At 45.3% G+C, this 17,103-nt stretch overlaps 1 protein-coding gene across 1 annotated transcript in view; it reads left to right on the forward strand.

Annotated features, from left to right (window-relative positions):
* ABCA13 (ATP binding cassette subfamily A member 13) overlaps positions 1-17,103 on the forward strand; it is a 262,933-nt gene that overhangs the window by 170,505 nt on the left and 75,325 nt on the right. Inside the window, 7 exon segments of the mRNA XM_029233962.1 lie at positions 3,306-3,385; positions 3,388-3,482; positions 4,415-4,530; positions 8,365-8,521; positions 11,150-11,233; positions 11,235-11,404; positions 15,959-16,151. Of these exon segments, the coding sequence (XP_029089795.1) occupies positions 3,306-3,385; positions 3,388-3,482; positions 4,415-4,530; positions 8,365-8,521; positions 11,150-11,233; positions 11,235-11,404; positions 15,959-16,151 (895 nt within the window).

Below are 17,103 nucleotides of genomic sequence, written 5' to 3' on the forward strand. Positions count from 1 at the left end.
CCTGGTTATGAAGTAAGATGTGATGGAGGTTTTGAGCTGAGCCATTGCATCTGTGCATTACCAGAGGCAGCTGTGCCCTGACCGTCCCCAAAAGGGAGGCAGTGATGGACCAGAGGTGTTGGTGCTCCAGTTAAAAGTGACACAGAAAGTACAGTGCATGTCATCGCCAAGCACCTCCATCTACTAGAGAATATTCTGGTGTTTTGAAAGACTAGATTCAGAGGTGGGGCTGCCATGTGTGGAGCAAAACACCACCCCTGCCTGCAAGAGCTATTGTCCAGTAAGGTGACCCTAAGAGGGCAGAGGCCACGCTCAGCGTGGAGGCCACTACGCAGGAGCCTTTCATTTTGCCTAGGAGGTGGGTTCAGTGTCAAGACTGGGCTCCAGGTGGGCAGACGGGGACCTGCCTCTCACCTTCACTCTCCTCTGTGTGTCCTCTAGGCCCCTGGGAGTGTAACCCAGGCCTCAAAAGGTCATTGAGGGGATTTAAAGAGAGAATCCACATCCTTAGCCAATACGCTGGCTGGTCCTAAGTACTTTTTTTTTTGAGGAAATACATTTATTATTACAATGTTGACAGAGCTCACTAGGCATTTGAAAAATAAATGAGTAAATCTGCATTTTTACCTCAAATAAACTTTTTTTTCTTTTGTGGTACACAGGCCTCTCGCTGTTGTGGCCTCTCCCACTGCAGAGCACAGGCTCTGGACGCACAGGCTCAGTGGCCATGGCTCACGGCCCCAGCCGCTCCGTGGCATGTGGGATATTCCTGGACTGGGGCAGGAACCCGTGTCCCCTGCATCTGCAGGTGGGCTGTCAACCACTGTGCCACCAGGGCAGCCCTCAAATAAAATTTTTACCTAAAATAAAATCCACATGGGAGAGATATACCATGTTCTTGGATTGGAAGAATCAACATTGTGAAAATGACTATACTACCCAAAGCAATCTACAGATTCAATGCAATCCCTATCAAACTACCAATGGCGTTTTTCACAGAACTAGAACCAAAAATTTCACAATTTGTATGGAAACACAAAAGACCCCAAACAGCCAAAGCAATATTGAGAAAGAAAAATGGAACTGGAGGAATCAGGCTCCCAGACTTCAGACTATACTACAAAGCTACAGTAATCAAGACAATATGGTACTGGCAAAAAAACAGAAATATAGATCAATGGAACAGGACAGAAAGCCCAGAGATAAACCCACACACATATGGTCACCTTATTTTTGATAAAGGAGGCAAGAATCTACAATGGAGAAAAGGCAGCCTCTTCAGTAAGTGGTGCTGGAAAAACTGGACAGCTACATGTAAAAGAATGAAATTAGAACACTCCTTAACACCATACACAAAAATAAGCTCAAAATGGATTAAAGACCTAAATGTAAGGCCAGACACTATAAAACTCTTAGAGGAAAACATAGGAAAAACACTCTATGACATACATCACAGCAACATCCTTATTGACCCACCTCCTAGAAAAATGGAAATAAAACCAAAAATAAACAAATGGGACCTAATGAAACTTACAGGCTTTTGCACAGCAAAGGAAACCGTAAACAAGACAAAAAGACAACTCTCAGAATGGAAGAAAATATTTGCAAATGAAGCAACTGACGAAGGATTAATCTCCAAAATTTACAAGCAGCTCATGCAACTCAAAATCAAAAAAACAAGCAATGCAATCCAAAAATGGGCAGAAGATCTAAATAGACATTTCTCCAAAGAAGATATACAGATTGCCAACAAACACATGAAAGAATGCTCAACATCATTAATCATTAGAGAAATGCAAATCAAAACTACAATGAGATATCATCTCACAACAGTCAGAATGACCATCATCAAAAAATCTACAAACAATAAATGCTGGAGAGGGTTGGAGAAAGGGGAACCCTCTTGCACTATTGGCAGGAATGTAAATTTATACAGCCACTATGGAGAACAGTATGGAGGTTCCTCAAAAAACTACAAATAGAACTACCATACGACCCAGCAATCCCACTACTGGGCATATACCCAGAGAAAATCATAATTCAAGAAGAGTCATGTACCACAATGGTCATTGCAGCTCTATTTACAATAGCCAGGACATGGAAGCAACCTAAGTGTCCATCGACATATGAATGGATAAAGAAGTTGTGGCACATATATACAATGGAATATTATTCAGCCATAAAAAGAAACGAAATTGAGTTATTTGTAGTGAGGTGGATGGACCTAGAGTCTGTCATACAGAGTGAAGTAAGTCAGAAAGAGAAAAACAAATACCGCATGCTAACACATATATATGGAATCTAAAAACAAGAACAACAAAAAAAATGGTTCTGAAGAACCTAAGGGTAGGACAGGAATAAAGAAGGAGATGTAGAAAATGGACTTGAGGACACGGCGGGGGGGAAGGGTAAGCTGGAACGAAGTGAGAGAGTGACATTGACATATACTTACTACCAAATGTAAAATAGATAGCTAGTGGGAAGCAGCCACATAGCACAAGGAGATCAGGTTGGTGGTTTGTGACCACCTAGAGGGGTGGGATAGGGAGGGTGGGAGGGAGATGCAAGAGGGAGGGAATATGAGGATATATGTATATGTGTAGCTGATTCACTTTGCTATAAAGCAGAAACTAACACACCATTGTAAAGCAATTATACTCCAATAAAGATGTTAAAAAAATCAACATGGAACAAACAGTTAAAGGTAAAGCATTAAGAGAATGGAAGAAAAGGTCTGAATATTTTTGTAATTTTGGCTAACTGCAAGTTTTCTATGCAAAGCCTATAAAGTGAAAGTAAAGAATGTGTTATATAATTTATATAAATATAAATCTATAAATGGAAGTCAATTCTGTGTTGAAAAATAAACTTTAAGAAGTGAAGGGAGAAACAGAAAAATATTTGCTACACATCTAACAGCAGCTAATTTTCTTGATATTGTGAAACCTTCTTATAAGTCAATAGAGAAAGGATGCCTGATCTATTTTGTTCAACATTTTTTCAAAGTGAATGAAAGATTCTTTTTTTAGACTTTATTGAAGTATAGTTGATTTACAATGTTGTGTTAATTTCTGCTGTACAGCAAAGTGACTAAGTTATACATATACATATTCTTTTTCATCTTCTTTTCCATTTTGGTTTATCACAGGATACTGAATGCAGTTCCCTGTGCTCTACAGTAGGACCCTGTTGTTTATCCATCCTGTATATAATAGTTTGCATCTAATTAATGGTTCCGGCCGCTGTGACCCTCGTCACTGATGGGTCCCCGCCAGCCTCTGATGGCCATTCTGCTCTGCCTGCAGCCTGGAGAGCTTCCGCCAGTGCGGCATCACCCTGTGCATCGTGCTTGGATTCTCCATCCTGTGCGCGTCCATCAGCAGCTCCGTGTGCGGGACAGGGTGACTGGGGCCACAAGGCTGCAGCACATGAGCGGCCTGGGCTACAGGACCTACTGGCTCACGATCTTCCTGTGTGACATGGTAGGACCCGGGGCCATGTCCCTCTGTGTCCCTGCACCCGGGGGACATGTGTGTGCACATACCTGCGTGTGTGTGGGTGTGTGGCCGCCCCACGTGATCCATAGAAGCAGGGCGGTTTCCTGGACGTGTGTCTGAGGTCTTGGGGACAAAGCCATGAACAAAGCAGAGAGGGTCTCCGTCTTGAGGAACTTGTGTCCTTATGAGTGGAAGCAGAAAACAAATAACCAAGTAAAAATAAATAAATACACAAGATGCAATTGGCTTGTGACTAGGTTTATCAAGAGAATGAAAGAGGGTCATGGGATCGAGGGTGACTTCAGAGCAAAGCTGGGGAGGGTTCCTGCAGCCAGAGAAGGGGGGCTGGCGAGCAAGCCCCCAGGGGAGGCCGGGGTTTGTCAGCCCGCGGTGGAGAGGTGCTGGCTGCCGGGCGGGGGATCTGCCCTTGGTTCTGAGTGTGGGAAGAAGCTGTGTGTCCTGGGAGGGGGCTGGATTCCTGCCCCTTCCCCGTGGGAGGTGGGTGTGGGCGGCCGTGTTAGTGGCCCCCCGGCTTGCGGAGAGGCACAGAGCACAGACATTTGTTTAATTGCCTTCTGGAGACTGGAAGGCCTGCATCCAGGTGTGGCAGGGCTGGTGCCTCCTGAGGCCTCTGTCCTGGGCACGTGGACGGCCGCCCTCTCTGTGTCCTCACCCTGTGTTCTCACCTCCTCTTTTCACGAGGACAGCAGCCCTGTGGGATCCAAGCCCATCTTAATGACCTCTTTTAACATGGATCTGGAAGGGGACTCTCCAGGCCCAAGTCTGCTGCTGCAGACCGTGTGCCGGGCCACACAGGACACAGACCTAAGCTGGAGCTGACCTGAGAGCCGGAGGGTCCGGAGATGGTGGTATACAAGCCCCTGACGTAACAGGCCCTCTTCCCTTGATTTTCTCAGCTCTTTTACTTGGTTTCTGTCTGCCTGTGTGTCGCTGTGATCCTCACCTTCCAGTTAACGGCTTTCACTTTCCGGGAGAACCTGGCAGCCACGGCCCTCCTGCTGGCACTTTTTGGGTATGTGATGAGAAGCACAGCTGCAGAATTATGGTGTGTTTTCTGAAGGACAGAGCCCCCTGGGGCGGCTTTGAACCTGCTGTCGGCTTCATGGTTTTCTCTCTTTCCAAGCAATTATGCTGCTTCTTCCGGTGGCGTGGAGCCGACCAGCCTGAGCAGGACGCCTGGGGCCCCTGCTCGGGGGGTGGGTGATGGCAGTGGCTTTGGTTCCAGCTCAGTGTCCGTTACTCACTCAGCTCCAAAACTGTCCTCGGGGAGCCCGTGAAGCTCTATGTCTGCTGTAGTTTTCTCTCTCCTGACATTAGTAGTTTGGAAATGTTTTGTCTAACTTCTATCACTTTTTCTTTTCTCGCAGGAAAAGTAGCAAAACCAGAAAAGTCATTTTACAAATTTCTCGTTTGAACACACTAATAAGGATCGTTGTTAGCAGTCCCCAGATTATACCTGCCGGGTATCAGGAATGCATAATGTCATCCTCTCTTACAGGTCATGCATATTTGGCTGTAGATCTAGGCTAAGTATGTGAGAGATACTTGCTAATAGTAGGGAAAATAATTAAAGTGCTGATTTATTTTAATTTAAGGCTAATATATTTATTTTAAACAGAGCATTCTGCTTTTTTCTAAGCCAAAGATTACAAGTAAAATGATTTTTACATAGATGACAGTTGTATCAGTGATCCAGACTTATTCAAAGCATCTAATTAGGGACAAATTATATCATTATTGGATAAATAGATACATGGATGGGTGGATGGATAGATGGGGTACAAAGAGAGAGACAGAGAAACCTTTTTAGGAATACGGACATTGCCACTAACTCTGTGACCTTGGAAGTGTTCATTTCTCTCTCTAAGCCTCGCTTTCTTCCGTGTAGAATACAATTCTGTTGCTGTGAAGAGGATATTAGGTCATTCACATAAACCTCCTCTACAGTGGCCGTCAAGGGTTCCCATTAAATTACTTTTAGCTGTTATTGTTACTATAAGAATTATTTTAATATTTAGAGGATATTATGTCTTAAGCTCTAAAGCATGCCTATAGTAGAGACATGTTTTCTATACTCAGCTGGATATAACGATCTACATACGTGGGCTCCTGGTTCTAAAGAAATGATTTGATTTCAGTTTATTGATCCAGTTGAATGCATACTGTGGTCATGTTTCCTTATAGTGTGAGTAAAATATGTTTTGCTGTAAATTATTTTTGAACTTTAGAGAGCAGATTTCAAAAATTAAGGTGAAACTCAGACAAAGTCACATGGTGAGAGGCTCTTTAAAAAAACGTAGTTTTAGCAATTTTCCTTAACCTTGTTTTGCTTGTTTGCTTTGCTTCCTTTAAGAATCTGAATTAAGCTAGAATTCTGTCCACATTCATGATTACAACACTTTTCAAACAAGTTCAGGGGACTCACAGGTCTCTCGAGTTACATTCATGGCCCAACATGGTGGCCATCTCAGATGGAGGGGTCTTAGGTGAGAGGGGCCCAGAGGACCTGGAAAGGTGCCCCAGGCCGGTTCCAGTGGACGAGAGCAACGGGGGAGCTGACCGGACTCTCAGGGTGACCCCCCCAGGGGCTAGTTCAGGTTTAAAGGGTGGTCCTTCCTCCACTGGAGGCCAGGCCTGCACACAACCTGACACGGTGACCCCCCAGCAAGAGGAGGGGCCCTTGGGACCCCAGTGGACGAGAGTGCCGGCTCGCAATCCTGTCCCCACGAGGAGCCCAGAACCATCACAGAAAGGCTGCATCCCAGAATAAGCTGAGACCGAGAACACGGTCAGGCGTTAAACGGGGCTGTTTGTCTGGAATCTGGAAACATTGGGGAATGTGTAAATGAATAGACTCTCACAAGACATAATAGGACAAAGTGCCCAGTTACAATTTTCCTTTATCTTTTCTTTATTTTCTTTCTCTCTGTGGAGGAAAATTTGATATTCAAGCTGGAAAGGGAGGAGAATTCACATCAAGAGAGAAAAAAATAACACCTGAAAATCTCAGACAGAAAAGAGAATCTGGCTTATATAAAAAATGGAAACCTTAACCGCATACTTGGTGCACATTTAGTACTAAAGGATTATGAAGATGAGGTCACAGAATCCTGGTCCATGTCTGGAAAATCCTGCAATGTGGAGGTGGGACCGGTTTCAGAGGGAGGAAAACCCCATAAACGGTAGAGTAGTTATGAGCGGGCGGCCACCCTCCAGGTTTAATCGTTAAAATACGGTAGCTTGAAGCTCCCGTATGTTTTACCAAAAAATAAATTATGCACTTTAAGCCAATTTAATTCCTTCCTTGAAAAGAAAAAAACAGGACGACTGGAGCCACCAATATGTTTATTTGAACCAAGCACTGATATTTAAGAGCAGTTGCGTTAAAGCACTCACCTCTACCTTGTACGCTCGAGAACCGTTTTCTTCACGCCTGAATTATGAAGCAGACTGCTGTTGACAACTATATGATTTTATGTATACTATTACACACACACACACACACACACACACACATATATATATATATCTCCTATTTTCTGAAATACGAGGGTGTATCTTTTGACCCAGGGACGAATACCATAGATTTCATGTGGAAAAGGAACCGTACTCAAATCAAAAGCTATCTCGAGGGCCTAGCGTCATTTTGAAGTCTCATGCTTTTCAGAGCTACTTAACGTATTAACGAAACCTCAGGCATTTAGAAGCTACCAAGGTATTTCACGTGAAGCCACTAAATCAGCCTGAGAAAACGGTGACAGGTCTGCACTGAGTGGGCAGAGAGCACATGGCAGCACGCGGGGTCTTCAGAGAAAGGTCGCGACTTGAAGTCAGTGACTTCAGCTGTTTCATACATTCTGTCAGTAAAGCAGACCGTATTCATAAATGTATACATATATCATCATGGTTCTTATAACGACCTAATATATTTTCAATTGATCAACTTTTGTTGACTGTTCCTTTCCATGAAAATGGGAAGAATGCTGCATGAAAGAATAAAAATAAAGACAATAAAGTAAGTGACTCTTCTGCCGGTACTTGCGGCTTCCTTTCCTGGGGCGGGACAGGGTGGGGGTCACAGAGGAGCCTGAGGTGAGTCGGCCGCGAATGAGCCCTGGCTCTGTGCTCTGGAGAAGGAAGAAGGAAGAGATATTTTCTTCAGAGGACCATTTTGGGCATCTTCTTAGAGTGTGAGGTCATCTGAGACTTCCGGGGGCCGCTTCTCGGATCCAGCCCTCATGCCACGGCTTCGGGCTCACACACAAATCACCCCCGCTTTCAGCTGCTGCTTCTCAGCCGTGGGTCCTCGGTCAGGTATCTTAGCCGCGTCCATCCCGTGTCCTATCTGTGAAATGGGGCTGTGCACCCGCCTTCAGGGCTGTAGGATCAGGGAACACCCTGGAGGCATACGGCATGGAGCCCACGCACAGGGCACCCCGGAAAGGAAGCTTTCCAGTTCTATGGTACGTCCTCTTTTTATATAGAGCTTCCCACCCTTGGTAGCTTTAGTGATTTAATCTTCTCTGAAAAACAGGTGTATCCCTGCTCTGCTGAGAAGGCTGTGAGCAGAAAGGGAGGCCAGGCCTGCCCTGTGCGGTAGGGGACACTGGAGCTTTCTCCAGGTCGCACGTCCTAGCCCGGGTTGGACCCTGCCCAGGGCTCTGCCCATATATTACGGAAAATGTGCTTTGTCTTTAGAAAATAACTGCCGGATTTATTAAGTAACAATTGCTCCTGTTCACTGAGGGAGGAAAAATAACCAGGCCAGCAAAATCTCATCTTTAAATCAATGTATAGAAGTAAGTGTTACAGGACAAGGAACACGACTTTTCACTTGACATTTCAGATGCGCGTCTCTTCCATGGATGTATCTCATCTCCAGAATCTTCTTCAGTTCGGACGTGGCTTTCATCTCCTACATCTCCCTGAACTTCCTCCTCGGCCTCTGCACCATGCTGATGACTGTCACGCCCTGGCTGTTGGCCTTTGTCTCCAAGGCTCAGGTTAGTGACCTCCCACAGGCTCTGGGACTAACGCCTAGACTACTGTTGCTTTTCCAGCTGGAGCTCAGCGCAGATGTGCTGGTTTCCACTGTCTTTACCTCCAGAAAGAGACACTGACTCTGCTTCGCAGAAACCCCTGTGCCTTGATAAGCCCAGAGCCAGGCTGGCCGCAGCGGGCACAAGATGAGCAGTTTGTGTACCCGCTTTGTGAGTGGAGGGTAGGCTGAGCCGCGCGTTCACAGCGCATCCCTGTTTGCGGGTGAATTGCCAATCGATGGTTGGAAGAGTGGCTGTGTGTGTGGAGCGTGTCCTGTGCTGGCGTCAGGGGCACAGGGGTCAGACATTCCTCTCTTCGGGGTCAGCTGCTCCAGCGTGGGATTGGCCCCCGTGCAGACCACACTGTCAGGCCACAACAGGTCTGGATTGTCCGGGCGATTCTGCCCTCTGAGCCCCAGGGCATGTTTAGATTTGCTGCTTTCAGGGTGTTGGAGCAGAGGTCTCCAAGAGACTGGACTCCTAGTCGAGGACCATTACTCCTGGTGAGGAAGTACCTGTCTCAGGGAACCCCTCCAGCAGGCCGTTTGCATCGAGAGGCCCCTTTTGGGTGTCATCCCAGCAGGCGTCGAGGTCCACTGGAAACCAGCTCTTCTGACACCCCGCTCTTGTCCTTCCATGCTCCTCCCGGTGAGGCCTGCCGGGGTCGTGTCTGCTTTAACTCATCTAGTGTCTTGCTCAGCCTCCCCTGAGCTGCCTGTGGGAATGAATTTCATAGTCTGCACCCTCCTTTGCCCCGGATTTCCATACTTTTCTTTCCTGCTTTCTTTCTTGGCTCTGACCACACAGGTCTCTCCTGACCCCTGCTGTCCATGTGGATGCCGTTCCTCTCTACTCCTGGGGCTGGTTCGACTCAGGGGCTGAGGAAACAGCCTGGGAAAGGCCCGGCCTCCCAGTTCTGGAGCGGTGTCTGGCGAGTCCGGGACCGAGGCCTGTTCCATCGGGACGGGCTCCCTTCCTGGTGCCCGGACGCGCCAGGAATTGGTCAGCTCTGCAGCGACGGCTCATCTTATTTGCTGTTGTTGTGCCTCACGTTTGTACAGAAGCAGTGAGCTCTGTAAACATTCATTATGCATCCAGTGAAACAATTTATTTTGGTGATTTTTATAGATCTGTTATTGACACTAATCTGTATTAGTGTCTTTAGCCTTTAAATAGCAGCTAGCAGAATGAGTCACTGGCTTTAGCTTGAGGAGAACATTGAAATTGGAGGAGGCAGAACAGGGTTTCCCTCGTCCCCATCGGAGCTCAGGTATGACGTGGGTCCTGGTCGCGAACTAAAGGGGGAGGAAGACAGACTCAAGGGAGACAATCCCCGCCCCAGGGGACGGGTCACACACAGAAGAGAAGGGTCAGGAATCTTGAGATTCTAAGGCTAAGGTGAATGGGAGGCTTTGTTCCCTCCTGTTATAAGTAGCATCACTCACCTGGGGAGAAATCAGCAAGCAGGAAGTTGTTTGCAAAAAAATGGGTCAAACTCAATTGTTAACCGATAATGAAAGGCATTTCATTGCTGTTGCTAAGGTCTTTATTTTCCTTTGCTCTTTATTTTGATATAGTTCGCTTAAAAAACTCAACGTGATAAATGGGTGATTTCAAATATTCCTTTGTAAGTTCAAGGGGCAACATATTCTTATGAAATCACGGAATAAGACAAGAAAGGTGACTAGATTTTCAGACCAGTATCAAATGCCAGTGTAACTGGTATTAACCATCGTGTATACAAACGACAATATTAATATGAGCATTTTACTTTTTACCAAATCACAGTTTCTAAGCTGATATGTACAGAAAAGGCATTTTGGGTTCTAACTCAGGATGTGGAGCATCTCTCTCTCCCACCGCCGAGGCTGTCTTTTGACGGGAGGGCGATGTAGGTAGATGAAAAACTCCTAGTTTCAGTAATTTATTTCTCTACTTGATCAGTCGCCACATATTGTGAATTAGACACTCATAAATTGCTGTTCCGTGGATTTGTGTAGCCACGCCCGTCACGCGTGTAGATTATTTGCTGAGTGTCATGCCTTAGAACAGCTTTGTTCACATGGGAATAGACACCAGTGTGAATCCCTTACAGTCAGATCTAAGTCCTCATTATTAATTATTTTCTGAACTGTAAGATCCTGACTTAAAAGCTGTAATAGTCTCTTATTTCCACCTTATAACTAGGAAGACAAAAATCTTTCATGTCGTACATTATTTGATCCAGGGACATAGTTTTATGAAAAGTGGGATTAATACATTCCTTTAGGACTGGAGGAAATCTGTAAATTGTGGTAGTCAGTGAAGACCAGAACTAAGGGAAAATTAAATGAACCTTTCATGGTTTTCCCATGTCTATATGCAGAAGACAATAAACTGTAATATAATAACAATACATACCCCTAAAAGTCTTCATTGAATTTTCTATTGTCTCCAGATCACACTAGTTGAGACTACTCATTGTGGACAGCTGTAAATTTGCGTGATAAGGGAGAACTGGACATTACTGAGTATGAGACATGTAATTGGCGGTTTTATAATCTTTCTCTACAAAGAGCTCTTAATTTGCTTTCTCTTTCTTTCATTGTACAGAATTTGCAGAACATCTGTGACGTCCTCAAGTGGGTCTTCACTATTTTCCCTCAATTCTGCCTGGGTCAAGGGCTGATAGAACTCTTGTTACAATCAGATCAGATACAACCTGACCCACAACTTTGGCATCGATTTGTACATGAGCCTCTTCGAGATGAGCTTCCTGGGCTGGATCTTTGTGCAGCTGGCGGTACAAGGGATGGTCCTTCTCCTCCTGAGGGCCCTGCTGCATGGGGACCTCTGGCAGTGGCCCAGGTATGTCCCTCGGGGCCCGTCCTTGATGGCAACTCCAGCCTGGAGGCTGCAAGACAAGAAACGTTCTGATCAGTGTCATACACACTTCTGCTAGTTAGGATTTTATGGGTTTTTTTGTTTGCTTTGTTTTTGTTTATTTGTTTTTTTTATTAGTGAATGAACGACATTAGGAAGGAGAATGTCAAGAGCAAGGTGTCAACCTGTGAGATAATCGGTCCAGTTTTTCAATTGCCTCAATGAATTTTCTCCTTTAGTATTGCTCAGTTTTCCTCTTATTTTGATTGTAGCATCTAAGGTGAATTTGGTTGATGCCATAATATAATTTACTTTTATGGTGAAATAGCATCAACTCCTAAAAGCAGGAATGTATGGAAATCCAGTGCCGATAACCACTTACCCTGTTGCTACTACTGCTTATCATGTTCTTCTTATTGATTTAATATTCTTTAATTAATGATGCTAATAACGTTCTCCTGTTTTTTAGCTGAGGATGAAAGCCCAAGGGGTATACGCGCGTGTGTGGGCTGACCACACGCATCTGCATGTACCTGTGCCACACAGCATCCTTACACCCACCTCCCTGTATCCTCGATAGGGTTTCAGGTGGTTTTGCAAGGAGATCTGAAGTACTGTCAGATAATGCATTTTAAATATTAAGGAAGGAATGTGCTTTCCTGTGTAGGGTCCACAATGCGTGTCTCTCCCTCCGTAATGCTTGTGTCCTGAATCTGTCGACTTGCTCTTTCCAAGAAATGAATCCTTTCTGGAGAAATCACTAATTAGGACCATATCACAGGAGAACCTATTAAAGATTATAGACACACTGTTAGCACTTTGTGGTGATTTCCTTATAGGATTTCCGTCTCAGTCACTTCATCGACGTACCTCCTTTAGAACCCCTTTAATCTGCTCAAGTGGAGAACCATTTTGAATACACATCACAAAGCTCTAGAATTGGCCACAATCCCTCTGGAATCTGTAGATTTCCAATACCGACTGCGTTTGAAATAGAATTCTGAGTGCCTTTCAAACGTAATTGGTTCAGTAATTGGCCCTCACTAGTTTGATCTGTTGTGAACGCTGTTCTGTAGAATCCCCTCTGGCAGATTTCAGGGTGTCCCATTCCTGCAGCACTGAAAGATCTTTCTTTCAAGACTTCCGGTATTACCTTTACTTGGTAAAGTATAAGTGAAACCATGTTTTAGGATAACGCCCTCAGGGCTCCCCTGGTGGCGCAGTGGTTAAGAATCTGCCTGCCCGTACAGGGGACACGGGTTCGAGCCCTGGTCCGGGAAGATCCCACATGCCACGGAGCAACTAAGCCCGTGCACCACAACTACTGAGCCTGCGCTCTAGAGCCTGTGAGTCACGACTACTGACCCGGCGTGCCACAACTACTGAAGCCCATGCGCCTAGAGCCTGTGCTCCGCAACAAGAGAAGCCACTGCAATGAGAGGCCTGCATGCTGCAATGAGGAGTGGCGCCTGCTTGCAGCAACTAGAGAAAGCCCGCGTGCAGCAATGAAGACCCAACACAGCCAAAAATCAATAAATAAAATAAATAAAATTTTAAAAAAAAGAATAACATCTTTGTTATTCACAGTAAATAGTCAATATTTGTTGTTCTTTGTCAATGTGAAGGTTACAGAGTTCAGAAATTTAATGTAATTTGGACATTAGTTGCCTATCACTCCTTTATGAACAACTGTCACAATAATGATCTGACCAAATTCATGTGTTTTTAAAATCCAGATCTAACCAGGTCACTAATCATTGGCTGAAAGATAGGTCCACGGTTCTCAGCCAGGCCCCTGCAGTCCGGCCCCTCACACCCAGGGATGCTGCACGGGGTGTCCCCTCTGCCCCCACCCCTGACGTTGGCGTCTGGTCCCCTGCCTGGGCTGGTCCTTTGTCAGGACTGACTGCCCCGCCTCCAGGACCCTCCTCGTGCCCCTCCCGTCTCCCAGGCCAGGCTTGACGTCCTCCCCGTGTTTCCAGTAGAGCCTGTTTTCTCCATCAGGGCCGTCTGTGTTTTTGTTGTTGTTTTTCTTTTTTAAAAATTTTTGTTGGAGTGTAGTTGATCTACAATGTTGTGTTAGTTTCAGGTGTACAGCAAAGTGAATCAGTTTTACATATACATGTATCCACTCTTTTTTAGATTTTTTTTCCCATATAGGTCATTACGGAGTACGGAGTAGAGTTCCCTGTGCTCTACAGTAGGTCCTTATTAGTTATCTGTTTTATGTACAGTAGTGTGTGTATGTCAGTCCCAATCTCCCAATTTATCCCGCTCCCCCTTACCCCCCAGTAATCATAAATTTGTTTTCTACATCTGTGACTTTATTTCAGTTTTGTAGATAAGTTCATTTGTAGCCTCTTTTTAGATTGCACATATAAGCGATATCATATGGTATTTGTCTCTGTCTGACTTACTTCACTCAGTATGAGAATCTCTGGGTCCATCCATGTTGCTGCAAATGGCATTATTTCAACACAGTGCCATTTGTGCCAGTGTTGTTTCAGTGTTTGTCTGTTACTCTCCTCTGCTTGACTCTGCGTTCCTTCACGCAGGAACTGTTTTACACTGTCGCAGTCAAATCATGGAAAGAATAGGAAGACCCTGCCCTCTGCATCTACACAGATGCTTCCTGTGTCCCCTCCCAAGCGGCGTGTCCCCCATCTGCCCGGGTGCCCTTCCCTGCCCGGCACCTGTCCCCGTCCTGCAGTCCTGCTGCCGCCAGTGTTGTCTGCTCAGATCTGGGTCTCCATCAGAACCTGAGCTCTGGCCACACCCGAGTCAGGTTGGGTGGGCTTTGGGGGGTTCCTGTTTGTTCTCTCTCTGGTCTGGGGCTGGACTCTGCTCTCTGTACCCCAGGCCCTGGCTGGGTCCGAGCAGCCACACAGCCCAGGGCAGCGTCTCCCTTCAGATACATCAGTTGCACCGAATCCCTGCAAAGTCCTGCTACACCAGCGCCCGTCAGAATCCTTCCTTTGTAACGCAGATGCCATTTTTCAAGATCGGCAGCTGGAAGATGGCCAAGTGGCCCACTTCTGAGCGCAGGGGGATGAGCTGCATGTGTGTTGCTGATAGGAGGCTGACAAGCAGTGACCTTGCTCAGTGCCCCCCATCCACCAGAACCACTTGAGATGTAACCAGTAGGCATCTGCCCCCGAACCCTGGGGGCAGACGCCCTCTGGGGACAAGACTAGGGAGCAGGTGTAAAGCTTCCCAGGTGATGCTAATGAGGAGAATTAACTGATGCATCTCGGAAACAGGGATGGGTTAGATGGCACCACGTCCTGGTACAGGGAGAGACGACCTCTGGACAGCCAGGCCAGGCTGAAGGGCCAGGGACGCACCCTCACCTGGGAAAGGGGGGACAACAGTCAGGAAGAAAAGTGTACAATTCAGTGGATCTTCATAAACTGTGCACACCTGTGTTCCCTTCTCCCAGACAGGAGCAAGAGCAGCTCAGAAGCTCTCCACAGTCTCCTGCGGGTCAATCCCCACTCTGTAGATAAGCGCTGCTATTTTTATCACCATTGATTCCTTTCTCATGCTTTTGAATATTACGTAAATTATACCATATAACACATACTCCTGAGTAGCTATGTTTTCTCATCATCTACGTTGGGTCTTGAAAAATTATATGTTTGTCCAGTGGTGATTGCAGGTATGGAAAAAATAATACAGGGAAAGGAGTTGGGGCCACTGGGATCTAGATATGGATATTTTATTTTATTTTTACTACCTTTTAATTTTAAAATAGTTTAAAGCTCACAAGAAATAGCAAGATTAGTACAGACAGAGCCTATGTACCCTCCCAGTGATACTGTGATAATGTAATAATACAGTACATCACAATGTTACATTGATAAAACCAGGAAATTGATGTTGGTACAATACTGTCTCATTGTCTGTACTCATTTAGTTATTAAAATATTGGCATATTACAGTTTGCAGAAATTGAGATTTACTTGAAAGCTAAAATGCACCAGAAAGAAAATCATCAGGAAGATTGGAAAGTGAGCTAGCTCAGATTCTGAGTCAAGAAATCAGAGGTGAAACTTCCCTTTATGTTCATCTGACAGGTGTCTGCTGAGTGCTTGCTGTGCATCCTTCTACACCATCCAGCACATGCTATGGAGCCATAGTGTTTGGGGACTTTTGTGCGTAATCTACTTTATTAAAGAGCCTGTTTGCTAAAAGGGGTCAAAGTTGATTTCTTATAACTTTGCGATAAATTACTTGTCCTCTAGCACAAAAGTCTGGCACGACTTTATTGCTCATAAAATTGAAAAGTAGTTTGAGTTTGGTGTCCATCCACGTCACTGTCTTTTAGGCTGATGTACATTTCCTTTGCGTTAGAGGATGAATGTTGACCCCTGATAGTAACCGGCCAACGGGATGCAGAACTCGGGTGCGTGGGCCAGAGACGGTACCGCAGACTCTGGGGACCACATCTTCTGTTCAGATGACCTCTGACCTTTCTCTCCCTCTAGATTCTTCCAGTCCATTTCCCAAGTGTGAATCAACTCTGACTTACCCTCCCATGGGCCACTCTGCCATTCGAGGCACAGTCACATCTTCCAAGGACGTAGATGTTGAAAAAGAGCAAGTGAGGGTGCTGGAAGGCAGAACTGGTGGAGACATTCTCGTGTTGTACAACCTTAGTAAGAGTTACAGAGGCTTCTTCAAGAGGGCCACCGCTGTATCAGATATTAGCTTGGGCCTACACAGGGGAGAGGTAAGAGAGCTTCTGTTGGTACCTTTTCTGTTGCAAACCAGCGTCACTCTAATTGTCCATCTGTTCGTGTTATTCTCAGGATATCTGAAATGGAAACTAAGAGCAGCTTCACGTTTCAGGAATCTCTGCAGGGTCTAGGTGGAGAGTCAGTCGGCTCTTTCCCTAGTGAAAACTCTGCTGATTGAGTGATGGGGTTTTTTCTGTTTCATAATTTTTAAAATGTAAGTGATCAGGGAGTTTTAATTAGTTTGGCTTATGGGGTGACTCTATTGAGTGCAAATATTTTATAAATCCAATTAATTAAGGAAACCACTTCTAACTCCTGCTTGGACTTCAGTACTCTTTAAGTGGCCAGTTAAGCCCGTCTAGTAATATGCTATTCTGGAAAGGTAGAAACACTCACACACTATAGCCATAGCTCAGAGTTGTTTTTCCATGAATGTGTGTGTCATTAACTCTAGTAGAAATGTTTAATCTGAACTGACAGAAGCCATACAAATTGTTCCCAACATGTGTTTAATGCATAAAGGGAAATCAGTTCTGGAAATGATTACCTTTAATTAACTGTTAAAAAGAAAAAGAGTATCTCGCATTCACATTGTACCAAGCTTCTGAGAGATTCAAAGTATGTTATATCGTTATCTGATTGGCATCCATGCTCTACTTGTGAGCGGATCTGAGGTGAAGAGAAGCCAAGAGATGGGTCTGGATCCATCCAGGGACCCTTAGACCCTCACCGAGGTGTGTGGTCAAATGGGACAGAAGTTAAAGAAGTGGTTTGTGCAGTTGTTGGCTACTCAACTCTAAGACTAGCTACGTGAATTTTGCCATCTTATGGAAATGTTTTCTTACCCTTGCTTTAAAATATAAACTTCTGTCTTGCTACTACCTCTCCTTTAGTTTTAAACTGAAGTGTGAGAGAAGAACTTGGAAAACTTCCTATGAGAGATGC

The sequence above is a fragment of the Monodon monoceros genome, unplaced genomic scaffold (genome assembly GCF_005190385.1).
Source record: "Monodon monoceros isolate NGI ecotype Baffin Bay Population unplaced genomic scaffold, NGI_Narwhal_1 Super_Scaffold_2, whole genome shotgun sequence".
Lineage (NCBI taxonomy): Eukaryota > Metazoa > Chordata > Mammalia > Artiodactyla > Monodontidae > Monodon > Monodon monoceros.